Genomic DNA, 14,239 nt, shown 5'->3' with positions numbered 1-14,239 from the left:
TGTGTCGAGGTATGCGGAGATGAGTTCGGTGGGGCAGGAGCAGGCTGAGACAATGGGTCGGCCGGGGCAGTCAGGTTTGTGGATTTTGGGCAGGAGGTAGAAACAGGCGGTGCGGGGTTGTGGGACTATGAGGTTGGAGGCGGTGGATGGGAGATCCCCTGAGGTGATGAGGTTATGGATGGTCTGGGAAATGATGGTTTGGTGGTGGGAGGTGGGGTCATGGTCAAGGGGGCAATAGGAGGAGGCGTCCGCGAGCTGGCGTTTGGCCTCAGCGGTATAAAGGTCGGTGCGCCAAACTACTACCGCGCCTCCCTTGTCTGCCAGTTTGATGGTGAGGTTGGGGTTGGAGTGGAGGGAGTTGAATGCTGGACGTTCTGAGGGTGAGAGTTTGGACTGGGTGAGAGGGGTGGACTGGTTGAGTCAGTTGATGTCACGGCGGCAGTTGGCTATAAATAGATTGAGGGCGGGTAAGAGGCCAGGTGGATGGGGTGTGTTGGAGGCGGGAGAAGGGGTCGTCAGAGGGTGGGCAGGAGACTTGCTTGTAAAAGTAGGCACGGAGGCGAAGGCGGCGGAAGAATTGTTCAATATCTCGCCGCGTGTTGAACTCATTAATCCGAGGGCGTAGGGGAATGAAGGTGAGGCCTCTGCTGAGGACTGATCTTTCATCCTCAGAGAGGGGGAGGTCTGGAGGGATGGTGAAGATCCGGCAAGGTCGGGAGCTAGGACCTGGTGTGGGACTGGAGCTGGGAGTGGGGGCGGGGTTAGGGGGCGGAGGCAGAGATCGGCATAGGGGCGGGGTTAGACGTGGTGACGAAGCTTGGTGTGGGGGCGGGGTTAAGCGTGGGGGCGGGGTTACGCATGGTGACGAAATTCGGCGTGGGGGCGGGGTTACGCGTGGTGACGGAAGTGAGCGTGGGGGCAGGGTGACGGAAGTGACATGCAGGCCCTTGGACTCCTCCATCACCAGAACATAACAACACGACGGTTGGAGGAGGAGCGCCTCATCTTCCGCCTGGAAACCCTCCAACCACAAGGGATGAACTCAGATTTCTCCAGTTTCCTCACTTCCCCTCCCCCCACCTTGTCTCAGTCGATTCCCTTGAACTCAGCACCGCCCTCCGAACCTGCAATCCTCTTCCTGACCTCTCCGCCCCCACCCCACTCCGGCCTATCACCCTCACCTTGACCTCCTTCCACCTATCACATATCCATCGCCCCTCCCCAAAGTCCCTCCTCCCTACCTTTTATCTTAGCCTGCCTGGCACCCTCTCCTCATTCCTGATGAAGGGCTCTGGCCCGAAACGTCGAATTTCCTGTTCCTTGGATGCTGCCTAACCTGCTGTGCTTTAACCAGCAACACATTTTCATGCTTTTGTTTATTGGTCAGAGTATTGAGTACAGGAGTTGGGAGGTCATGTTGTGGCTGTACAGGGCATTGGTTAGGCCACTGTTTGAACATTGCATGCAGTTCTGGTCTCCTTCCTATTGGAAAGATGTTGTGAAACTTGAAAGGGTTCAGAAAAGATTTACAAGGATGTTGCCAGGGTTGGAGGATTTGAGCTAAAGGCAGAGGCTGAACAGGCTGGGGCTATTTTCCCTGGAGCGTCGGAGGCTGAGGGGCGACCTTATAGAGGTTTACAAAATTATGAGGGGCTTGGTAGGGTAAATAGACAATGTCTTTTCCCTGAGATGCGGGGAGTCCAGAACTAGAGGGCATAGGTTTGGGGTGAAAGGGGAAAGATATAAAAGAGATCTAAGGGGCAACATTTTTATGCAGAGGGTGGTAGGTGTATGGAATGAGCTGCCAGAGGAAGTGGTGGAGGCTGATACAATTGCAACATTTAAGAGGCATTTGGATGGGTATATGAATAGGAAGGGTTTGGAGGGATATGGGCCGGGTGCTGGCAGGTGGGACTAGATTGGGTTGGGATGTCTGGTCAGCATGGAAAGGTGGGACCGAAGGGTCTGTTTCCATGCAGTACATCTCTCTGACTCTATGTAATTGTTTAAACAATCTGGGCGTGATCATTCAAAACGGACATTTAAAAAATGCATTATGTAGTTCAAAAAATATCGATGTCCAAAGGCCTCGGTGAAAATTAATAAAACATTTAATACTTATAATTGAAAGTTTCATCCAAGATATTTGTAGAAAACTGTAAAACAAATATCATGTAAAATGCAGGACAATGAAATCATTTTCATTTTAAATATCATGTACCAGATGCAAATAAGGCCCTTGACTTTACTTTATTTCATCACACTTCCCATACAACCATGTTCCATTCTCCCAGGTTTTTCAACTTATTTGCAAATGTTTTGATCGCAGAAGCTCTGTACAAATATTATTAATATGTTTCCTTTTCTCCTCAACTGAGGATTTCTCCCCAGAATGTCCTTCCCAAGAGTCCAAGCCCATATTCATTCCACTCCCTGCTGTTTTATTGTCACTCCTTTCTCTCACTTTTGGAATCATAACAGGGTTGCTGTGCTCACCTCACACTCCATCAGCTTCCACATTCAACGGATCATTCTTTACCATTTCACCAGCATTGTGCTACCACCAAACCATTAGGCAAATGTGAGGACTGCAGATGCTGGAGATTAGAGTTGGAAGTGTGGTGCTAGAAAAGCAAAGCAGGTCAGATAGCATCCGAGGAGCAGGAAAATTAATATTTCAGCTAAAAGCCCTTAATCAGGAATGAACCCCTCATTCCTGATGAAGGGCTTTTGTCTGAAACATCCATTCTCCTGCTCCTCAGATGTTTCCTCACCTGCTGTGTTCTCCAGCACCACAGTCTTGATTGTGGAATCAAGGGTTATGGAGATAAGGCAGGAACAGAATATTGATTAAGGATGATCAGCCATGATCATATTGAATGGTGGTGCAGGCTCGAAGGGCAGAATGGCCTACTCCTGCACCTATTGTCTATTGTCTATTATCTATTGTCTATTGACCACCAAACCAATGTCCTCATTTGTACCCCTCCAACTGTCAACTCTGCAACACTCTGCTCCATTCTTCAATTACCTGTGCACCCTGCCCTCCACCTACACCTGATAAAAAAGCAGGACAGATAACACCAGTTGTTGCATCTCCTCACTTCCCATCATCCAGGATAACAAACACTCCTTCCAAAGACGTGCTTATTCTCATTTCAGTTCGCCATCATCTTTTCAAGAGCAATTAAAGGGATGAGCAATCTATCCTGGCCTTATCGGCAGAACTTGCAACCCAAGCACAAATAAAATCACATTCAGTATATTATATTCACAGGAAAAAAGCTTATTGTATTGGAGGTAACAGTAGACTGGATAGAGGATTGACACATGAATAGGGAACAGAAAGTTGAGGGACCATTTTCACATTGGTAAGCTATAGTTCGTGGAGTTTCATAACATTCAGTGCAGGAGCTTTAATTATTTAAAATGCACGTTAATGACATGGATCATATTAGCCAAATATGTTGACAATACAAAGATAAGTCAGTACCTACATTGTGTGGAGGATAGAAAGGGCAGAATCTCACCATATTTTGAAAAAAGGGCATTTTTGGTGTCGTTTCACTGTCTTCTATTAGTTAGCCAATCCTCTCGGTGCTAATGTACCACCTTCAACACTGCTAGCGTATCCTATTAAGAAAGTTTACATGGAGTACTTATCAAACACGTTTTGCATATCCAGATATGTTACAACTGCTGGTCCAACTCTATCTATCTTGCTTGTTACCTTCTCAATGAATTCTAATGAATTTGTCAGGCACAATTTCCCCTTTGTGAAGCCATGCTGATTCAGCTTGATCACATCACATATATCTCTGACCTTTTACATCCCAATATCAAACATTAAGCCACTTGGCCTTTAGTTACCAATGTTTTCTGTCTTTTTCCATTTTCAAGTAAGAATGTTAAATTGGCAATTTTCAAATCCGCCAGAATCTAAGGGTTCTTGGAAGATTAGTACCAGTGCATCCACTATCTCTGTAGTTATTTCCTTCAACACCCTAGAAATTTTTGGTCTTTGACTACACTAGCTTCCCTAGCAGCGATTATTGTATTTGTCTCCTTCCTATCTTTAGATTTAGTATTTTTGGAATTCTGTTATGCCCTTCATGATGAAGACTAATGCCACATATTTATTCAACTTGTCTGCTATTTCCTGGATTCCCATTATTTGCCCAACCTTAATCAGTGAGAAGCCTATGTTCACATTGGACTTTTTTTTAATAGAATCATACTGTCCATTTTTATATGAATTATTTATTTATACGCTTTATTTTCTCCCTCTTTTCTGTGGTCATCATTTGCTAGCTGTTTGTGCTTTCAAAGAACTTTCCAAGTCCTGTCTGGCATGCAGCACTTGCCCTCTATCATGGAGAAGGTAATATTCCTCCTGCTCAATGACATCATCTTCCCCCTCAAAAGACTTCTCCCATTCTCCCATTTCATCAGCATCCAGCATGTCTCTTTCTTACATTCTCCAGTTGTCCAGAGCATTGCATGGTAAGATTATGCATCACACTGCCTGAAGCATACTGTAAGTCCCCTCCTGACTAATGCAAGCATTATAACAACATCTCCACTTTTCTGCCTTTTCTCATTAACCCTTGACTCCCCTACTGATCAAAAATCTATCTATTCCAGCCTGAATGTACACAAGAGCTCTGACCCTACATCTCTCTGTGGCAAGGAATTCTAAAGGCTCACAATCCTCTGAAAGAAGACATGCCTCCTTATCTCAGACTTAAATTGGTGCCTGTACCATGAGGGGAGACATCTTCTTAGTATTTACCTGTTAAGCCTTTTAAGAATCCTACATGTTTCAATGAGATCACTGCTCATTTTTGTAATCTCCAGTGGATAGAGTCCCAACCTATTTAATCTTTAACCATAAGTCAATTCCTCCATATCTGGAATCATCCAAGTAAACCTTGTCTGAAATGCCTCCAATGAAACAATATATTTTCTTAAATAAGGGGAGCATGGTGGTTAGCACTGCTGCCTCACAGCGCCAGAGACCAGGGTTCAATTCCCACCTCAGGCGACTGCCTATGTGGAGTTTGCACATTCTCCCTGTGTCTGCGTGGGTTTCCTCCGTGTGCTCCAGTTTCCTCCCACAGTCCAAAAATGTGCAGGTTAGGTGAATTGGCCATGCTAGATCTCCCGTAGTGTTAGGTGAAGGGGTAAATATAAGGGAGTGGGTCTCGGTGGGTTGCGCTTCGGGGGTCGGTGTGAATTTGTTGGGCTAGAGGGCCTGTTTCCACACTGTAAGTAATCTAATCTCATCTAATCAAATTGCTCACAGTACTCTGGATGTTGTTTCATCAGCACCTTGAACAATTGCAGCAAGACTTCAAAACTCTTATACTCCAACTGCCTTGAAATTAGGGTGAACATTCAATTTGCCTTGCTGACTACCTGCCTGCACCTGTGTGCTAACTTGCTGTGTTTCATGTACAAGTACCCCCAGGTCCCTTCATGTTACAGCTTTCTGCAGCCTTTCTCCATTTAAATAATACTATATTCTTTTGTCCTTCCTTCCAAACTGAATAACTTTACATTTTCACACATTGTACTCCACTTGCCAAGTTATTGCCCACTTATTTAACCTATCACTATCTCTTTGTAATAAAATGAAGAACTGCAGATGCTGGAAATCTGAACCAAAAACAGAAATGGCTGGAGAAACTCAGCAGGTCGATCAGCATTTATGGAGAGAAAGCAGAGATAATGTTTGAATCAGTGGTCCTTCTTCAGAACTGTCCCGATGAAAAGTCACTGGAACTGAAACATTAACTGTGCTTTCTTTCCACAGATGCTGCCAGACCTGCTGAGTTTCTCCAGCCATTTCTGTTTTTGTTGTTATCTCTCTAAAAACTGTTTAGATTAGATGAGATTACTTACAGTGTGGAAACAGACCCTTCGGCCCAACAAGTCCACACCGACCCGCCGAAGCGCAACCCACCCAGACGCATTCCCCTATATTTACCCCGTTACCTAACACTATGGGCAATTTAGCATGGCCAATTCACCTAACCTGCACATTTTTGGATTGTGGGAGGAAACCGGAGCACCCAGAGGAAACCCATGCAGACAGGGGGCAAATATGCAAACTACACTCAGAGAGTTGCCTGAGGTGGGAATTGAACCCTGGTCTCTGGCGCTGTGAGGCAGCAGTGCTAACCACTGTGCCACTGTGCTGCCCTTTCTATCTATTTTTGTGCCATCTGCAAGTTTGGCTACAGTACTTCCACTTCCTTCTTCCAAGCCACTGATAAATATTGTGAAAAATATTGCTCCTAGCACTGATCCTTGTGGAACATGATTGGTTATGGGTTACAACCTGAAAATGAATCCTTATCCCGCCTTGCTGTTTCCTTCCTGCTAATTAATCCTCTGTCCACACAAATGTATTACAGCTGTTATCTTATAACTTAACATTTTGTGGGGTACCTTGTCAAATACGTTCTAAAAATTCAAATACAACACATCTACTGGTTCCCCATTATCAACTTTGGATCAAAAAAACTGTAATAAGTTAGCTAGACACAGTTTTTATTTTATGCAGCCATGCTGACTGCTTGATTAGATTATGATTTTCTAAATGCGCTGGTTTTACTTTCTTTGTAATTGATTCCAATGTTTTTCTAATAGTAGATATCAGATTAATTGGCTTTCAGTTACCTGCTTTTTACCTCCCTCCCTTTTTGAATGAGGGTGCCATTTGGCAATTTTCCTATACTTCTCCAAATACGTTGTTTGGGGAAATTATAACCAATGCTTCCAATATATCTGTGGCTACTTCTTTTAAGATGCTTGGACACAAGCATCATGGGCCATAGGACTTACCTGCCTTTTGTCTGATGGGTTTATCTAATACCCCTTCTGAGGTGATGGTATTTAATTCCTCCTCCAATATTTTTTAATATTAATGGGATATTCAAAGTATCTTCCACTGCAAAGACTGATGTAAGATATCTGTTTAACTGCTTTGCCATTTCCTTATTTCCCATTACTGGTTAAGTTGTTAGAGCCTTCAGTCTGTGATATGGAAAGAGGATTAAAAAATAATTTTGGAAGTGTCCTATCCCTTTGCTTCATTCTCTTACCTTAAAAGTCTCCTCAAAACTATCCTCTTTAATAAACATTTTGTCTCAGTGCCTTATTTTTCAACTCAGCAATTATAAATTAACAAGTCTCCCAAGACCCCATTTGCTTGTTGGAGACCTGTTAGCTAGTGACAGTCAAAGGCAGTCTGCCGTGAGTTATGTACCATTATGCTGAATATTTGATATGGGAATTGTGTTCACTGAAGCATGAAACAACATTACTGATGTGATAACTGTTCAACACTCTCCCCTACTGTCTACATAAATGTGTGTGTTTTGGATTGAGGAGTTGCATCACCCACAAACTTGCAGCAAAGAATTTGCAGTGTCTTGTTCATTGTTCTGAAGAAGGGTCATGACCCAAAATGTTAACTCTGTATTTTCCCCACCGATGCTGCCAGGCCTGCTGAGGTTTTTTCCCGCAATTTCTATTTTTGTATTTGCAATGTCTTGTTTCCTCACACCTAATAAACCTCCACAGCTCTAGCTGGCGCAGAAACGGCAAAGCAGATTGTTATGAAAAAAAATTAGAAGTTGCAAATGGTTTCACCACCCAATCTCATTTGAAAATTCCATTTTAGCAATAAGTCTTCCAGAACAGTTGAAATAATGAGTGGTTAATTGAAAGTGGACTGAAGCAGCTAAAGAAAACAAGCAGTATTGTCACCAAGCTATATTTAAATGAACACTTTTGAAGTTGCACTGAGTTACTTTGATCAATTCCGATGTGCTTTTGGTCTGTTTCTTACAGTAATCTGCCTGGTGGGATTAGGTTTGGTCGTTTTTTTCTTCAGCTTGCTGCTGTCAATATTCCGCTCAAAGTATCATGGGTATCCCTACAGGTAGGCACAGTCACTTATTATAACCTTAACGTACACCCTTTGAAGTAGTTACAGTAAATGACTAGTGAGAAAAACTTGTTAAAGAATTTGCAGTTCTTTCACTTTATCCAGGAAAAACATTCAATAAAAGGAGAAAACAAGTGAAATGCCTTTGCATCATAAGAGATTCATTTTAAGTTTTAATATGCTTCTGAATGAAAATGTACCCATTCAAATTCAAATTGTTGCAAAATCTGTATATTTTTTGGGTGGAAGTGAAGACCCAGTATTTGAAGACATGAAATAAATGGTCAGGAATATTATAGGGCAGGTTTACTCTTGGACACAAAAGAGAATTTTATACTTGCAGTACTCAGGTCCAAACTTAAGTTAAAGTGGACTCTCTGATCTTTTTTCTGACTGGTACTGAGCATATAATGGCGGATGAGTGACCAACATGGGTCAACAAAGTGGGTTGAAAGTTTAAGGGTGATGATGAGGCTGCAGGCCTCATCTTTACTTTAACTTCTGCAGCTTCACAGCTGTTTTCTGGTTTGCTGAGTATTGGATTTCTTGCCATGAGCTCTCTGGCCTTTCTTCCATCCTCCAGTTAGAAATAAGTGGGTCGGAGTTGGTCTGCGTTGAGAATCAGACTTCTGAGACATTAACCCTGCCAGCCCAGGCCCTGAATTTCCCCCTGAATTGGTAAACCTCCAATTAGAACACCAACCCTGTTACACCCCCACCATGCAGCCACAACTGACTCAACAGAGGACCTATTCCTGTTCTGGTCATCAATGACCTACTCCCTGTCTGGCTTGAGCCCCAACTTCTCATTTGAATGTGAGCCTCCAGACAGGGCCTGAATTGCTGAGATCAGCTTAAGTTCCACCATTTGTGTGAGAGCCTGCCAGTTCCCTCCCTGACTTGCTGAGTCCGTACAATTCAGCTCTGTAAAGTGCAGCCCAAAGGATTTCTCATGAATCTGTGACGAGAGAGAAATCAGGTAAGTAGATTGTAGATTTGAAATAGAACATGCTCAGCTTTCCATTCATTTAGATGAGTGGATTGAACATCAAGGATGCTTCATTATGAGTGAAGTTTGGTTTTCAAAGGGAACTAGAATCGGGCAGTATGTAAAACATCTAGTTGATCCTCTACCACTCAGCTGTCAAAGTGAAAAATCACACCCAAGGACAAAGGGGTTGGAGTTATGGGATGGATTTCATCATGAGGGACAATCTGTTGTGGATACATGCCAACTTCTGTATCCATCCTATCAAATAGCAATATGCTCAGCAATAATCTGCTCAGTTTGCATTCCGGGAGAAAGTGAGTTCTGCAGATGCTGAAGATCAGAGTCAGAACGTGTGGTGCTGGAAAGGCACAGCCTGTCAGGCAGCGTCCGAAGAGCAATAGAGTTGATGTTTCAAGCAAAAGCCCATCCACAGGAATGCTTATACTGAAAACATCGACTCTCCTGCTGCTCAGATTCTGCTTGACCGGCTGTGTTTTTCCAGAGCCACACTTTTTGACTCAGTTTGTATTCCTCCAGGGTCACTTAGCTCCTGACCTCACTGTAGTGTTATGACCGAAGCTGGAGGAATGTGTCATTGCTCTAGTCCCACTATTCCTTTGGTCACAACATCAAGTGAAAATATTTTCTTAATGATCAAGGTGACCAATTAAATGCAATCAGATTTCAAGTGTCATTGTACATCTACAATTAATTGCAACTTAACTGCAGAAAGGAGGAATGTTGTCATGATTTTTGGAACTGATTTACATATATAAGTGATGAACCTTTGAGTAAATCTGTAGATTAAGTTATGACCAGCGCATTTGTCTTTACTTTCAGAAAACCTCAATCACAATTTTATACTTAGCGTGGTTTAAAGTTACCAAGCTTCTTTTTGAAATCATTAATTTTTTTAGGTTAGTGTCTGGCTCAAGTATGTAGCCCAATACGTAGAACACTTATTTCAATGTTGCAGTTATTTAGTGGGTAGATCAGTGATGTTTAAAGACCAGTGTATTGTCATTTATGAATGTTCTTCTTTTCCAGCTTTTTGATAAAGTAAAAAATGGAATCACACGAAAAGACTTGAAAGTGACTATGAAAACATCTACCATCTGAGGAGAACATACTTTATAATTCGGTTTGCTAGCCAATGTAATACAGTGTTAGCTATTAACTATTATACTTGTCATTATGAAATTGTAAAAGTGCCACTTAGGAGTGAGTCTGTGCTATTGCTTTGTTTTGTGTTTCTTATATATAAGTTGATATATTAGTTTGAATTGCTGTAGGAAATGGTGTACAAATGACCAGAAGTATAATAAATTGCAAGAACCTTCATGAGACTTTGTCTAAATCCTTTGGCATTATATAACAATACAACCTGTTTCACAAAAGTGTTTAATGTTCTTGTCAGGTTTCTGAAGAAGCACTGCAACATGTTTTGTCAAGTGAAGCCTGCGGACAAGATTATGTACGTGACGCAGGGAATTAATTCAGGTTTAAGTAACAGTAGTTTTATTCATCTACTGCTATTAAAATATAATTGCAGATCTTTACAAGGGCTTGTCAGAAAATATGTAACTGTATATCTTATTGGTATGAGTTAGAACATTTTGCTTTTCTAAAATATTTTATTTAGTGATGAGACTGCATTTAGCATTTGCTCGTTTATACTGTTTTATTTTGTATAGCTGCAAAACTGAGTCACGGTGGCTCAGCAGTTAGCACTGCTGCCTCACAGCGCCAGGGTCCCTGGTTCGATTCCAGCCTTGGGTGACTGTCTGTGTGGAGTTTGCACATTGTCCCCCATGTCTGCGTGGGTTTCCTCCCACAGTCCAGGTCAGGTGGATTGGCCATGCTAAATTGCCCCTAGTGCTAGGTGCACGAGTCAGAGGGAAATGGGTCTGGTTGGGTTACTCTTAGGCACGGTGGCACAGTGGTTAGCACTGCTGCCTCACAGTGCCAGAGACCCGGGTTCAATCCCCGCCTCAGGTGACTGACTGTGTGGAATTTGCACATTCTCCCCGTGTCTGCATAGGGGTGCTCCGGTTTCCTCCCACAGTCCAAAAATGTGCAGATTAGTTGAATTGTCCATGCTAAATTGCCTGTAGCATTAGGTGAAAGGGTAAATGTAGGGGAATGGGTCTGGGTGGGCTGCGCTTCAGCGGGCCGGTGTGGACTTGTTGGCCCAAAGGGCCTGTTTCCACGCTGTAAAGTAATGTAATCTAAAAAAAACTGTTAGCCCCAATCTTTCTCTCAAGACTTCCATTCTTTAAATCATAGCAAGTGAACATAGAATTCTACACACATTCTATGAGTCGTGCAATTTAAGATGATTAAGGTTGAACTTTTAAAATTTGAGTTGGTACACTTTTTTTGTTTTACACTGATATTACTTCACAATTATTGTATTTTCACATCTGACAAATTTGCTTCAAATTTTAAGGCCAGTTCTGTACTTACGCGTTCATTGCCTATCAACAGCCCACATTTACAAGCCAAGGTCATTTAAATTATCAAGGCTAGATTTTTTTGTGGCATTTTGTAATTCTGAAAACCTTTAAAAGTGGCGGGTGAGATGCAGATGTAGAAGCTCATCCCCCAGTTTGGAGATCATACTTTTGCTGGCAGCGAAGCTGAGACATGATTCACTAATGCAGCAGGGCATATAAAATTAATGCAGAGTTCCAACGGACTCCATTTTCACAGTTATAATGTCCTTGCTGCACGGCATGGGAGTCATGAAATCATGGAGCAGATGTCAATACTTGTGATGGGCGAACAGGTCATTCTAAATAACATTATCTGTAATGTTTTAAATTCTCAACCATTTAAACTTAGAAACAAAAGACTAAAGCAGAGTTTTTTTTTTAAAAAGTACTTTCTCTCGGACCAGGAGAAAGTGAGGACTGCAGATGCTGGAGATCAGAGCTGAAAATGTGTTGCTGGAAAAGCGCAGCAGGTCAGACAGCATCCAAGGAGCAGAAGAATCGACGTTTTGGGCCTGAGCCCTTCTTCAGGAATGTGGAAAGTGTGCCAAGCGGGCTAAGATAAAAGGTAGGGAGGAGGGACTTGGGGGAGGGGCGTTGGAAATGCAATAGGTGGAAGGTGGTTAAGGTGAGTGTGATAGGCCAGGGTGGGGGCAGAGAGATCAGGAAGAAGATTGCAGGTTAGGAAGGTGGTGCTGAGTTTGAGGGTTGGTACTGAGACAAGGTGGGTGGAGGGGAAATGAGGAAACTGGAGAAATCTGTGTTTATCCCTTCTGGTTGGAGCATTCCTAGGTGGAAGATGAGGCGCTCTTCCTCCAGCTGTCGTGTTGCTATGGTCTGGCGATGGAGGAGTCCAAGGGCCTGCATGTCCTTGGTATAGTGGACTCCTCCATTGCCAGACCATAGCAACACGACGGCTGGAGGAAGAGCGCCTCATCTTCCGCCTAGGAAGCCTCCAATCACAAGAGATGAACTCAGATTTCTCCAGTTTCCTCATTTCCCTCCACCCACCTTGTCTCAGTCCCAACCCTCGAACTCAGCACTACCTTCCTAACCTGTAATCTTCTTCCTGATCTCTCCGCCCCCAACCCTACCTAAGTCCAGCCTATCAACCTCACCTTATCACCCTCACCTTAACCTCCTTCCACCTATCGCATTTCCAACGCCCCTCCCCGCAAGTCCCTTCTCCCTACCTTTATCTTAGCCTGCTTGGCACACTTTCCTCATTCCTGAAGAAGGGATGATGCCCAAAACGTCGATTCTCCTGTTCCTTGGATGCTGCCTGACCTGCTGCACTTTTCCAGCAACACATTTTCAGCTCTTTCTCTAGGATCACTTTGATGCTGTATATTAGGACAAAAACTCATTATCTCATATTTCTGCAGTTTCCATCGAGTTATCTGTTGATATTTTCCAACTACTTTAATTGCAGCTTAAGTTGAAAGGAATGTTTGGGTTGGTTCCAAATACCACTGGCAGAGATGTAGTTCACATTTTGATTGATTGCTGAAAGAGGCTATTAAAGGATTAACTGTTGCTGTGCGATATGTGTTCCTGTTGAAAGCTTGAGGTATTTACATGTTTTGAATTGGTTTACTGAATAAGAGGTCTGTTTCTTGATAATAGTGTGATTAAATGCTCTATTAGATTGTTAGAAGTTTTATGTTAATCTCTACATGACTCCTTAGGTGTGTTCCATTAATCATACTGAGTGAGCAGTAATGGCGATGACATGAGGAAGAATGGGAATTATGAGTTGATGTTGAGGGGGAGGGTAACATGACAACTGAGTGGAGGGTGAGGACTACAAATCCTTGGCTTTCAACCACCCCAAATCAAGCAATCCAATTCAGAACCAAGTAGCTCACTGTTGGACTAAAAGTAGACAGAAGGGACCAGAAAGCCATAAGCAAGTAAATGAGACTCACCAGCAAAGAGACAAAGAAGAAATTTTATGGCATCAAGAAATGTAGCAAAAACGTGACAGGCTGTGAACAAAGGAAGATAAACTTAGAGACAACTCAAGTTACAAAACTTTTCGGCAAATGATATATCTCTGACCATTTGATAGTATCTGGAAGATTGTGTGCATTGCTGTATCAGTTGGCTGTGAACAAGGTACTCTCAGCAATGCTTTGCGTAAGGTGGTGACTGCTTCATTTTTGTATGTTATATTTCTATATCCAAAAACAGATGTGTGAGATCACATTATTTTTAAGAAATCATGTTCACCAATTTAACAAACAATCCAAGATTGTCCATTAGTGTGGTCCATACTTCTCATCTATGTAAAAGTATCAAGGAATTTGACAGTTTCATTTTCATCTTAAGCATTCCTGTATTGCAGTAGGACGTCTATTCAAGGTTTGTAGATTTAAAGCGAATGCAGTGACACATCCCATTTTCCAATGTCATTACACATGAAAATATTAGAACATGACCCTTAATCACCTGGATGGATTTAAGGTTGGGAGTAGTGCAACTTTCATTGACAACGGAGGAAAAGTTTACCCCTTTCAAGTTGGGAAGTGTAAGATGGGTGATTTCCCAAAGTAAGATTTCTGACCTCTGAAAGTTCACCTGTTCACACAGGATTCCTGTTTTTCTGAATTGGAATCAGACTGGAGTCTTGGATGTCACCTGCTATCGCAGACACGTGCCCTTTCCAATCTCTCTATTCTCCTTGTATTCCTTATTCATTTATGAGATGTGAGCATTACAGGTTAGGCCAGCACTTATTCCCAACCCTAATTGCCCAGACAGCAGTTAAGAGTCAACCGTATTGCTGTGGGTCTGGAG

The 14,239-nt window shown here is 42.7% G+C and overlaps 1 protein-coding gene across 1 annotated transcript in view; it reads left to right on the top strand.

Annotated features, from left to right (window-relative positions):
* Positions 1-10,068, top strand: part of tusc3 (tumor suppressor candidate 3) — a 404,131-nt gene extending 394,063 nt beyond the window's left edge. Inside the window, exons 9-10 of the mRNA XM_060830630.1 lie at positions 7,861-7,951; positions 9,996-10,068. Coding sequence (XP_060686613.1) covers positions 7,861-7,951; positions 9,996-10,011 — 107 coding nt within the window. The 3' untranslated portion in view covers positions 10,012-10,068. The remainder of the gene's footprint in view (positions 1-7,860; positions 7,952-9,995) is intronic.
* The last annotated feature ends 4,171 nt before the right edge of the window (positions 10,069-14,239 follow it).

Source organism: Hemiscyllium ocellatum, chromosome 1, assembly GCF_020745735.1.
Source record: "Hemiscyllium ocellatum isolate sHemOce1 chromosome 1, sHemOce1.pat.X.cur, whole genome shotgun sequence".
In the NCBI taxonomy this organism is placed as follows: domain Eukaryota; kingdom Metazoa; phylum Chordata; class Chondrichthyes; order Orectolobiformes; family Hemiscylliidae; genus Hemiscyllium; species Hemiscyllium ocellatum.
The sequence above is the reverse complement of the archived record's forward strand: the minus strand, read 5'-3'. Positions and strand labels throughout refer to the sequence as shown.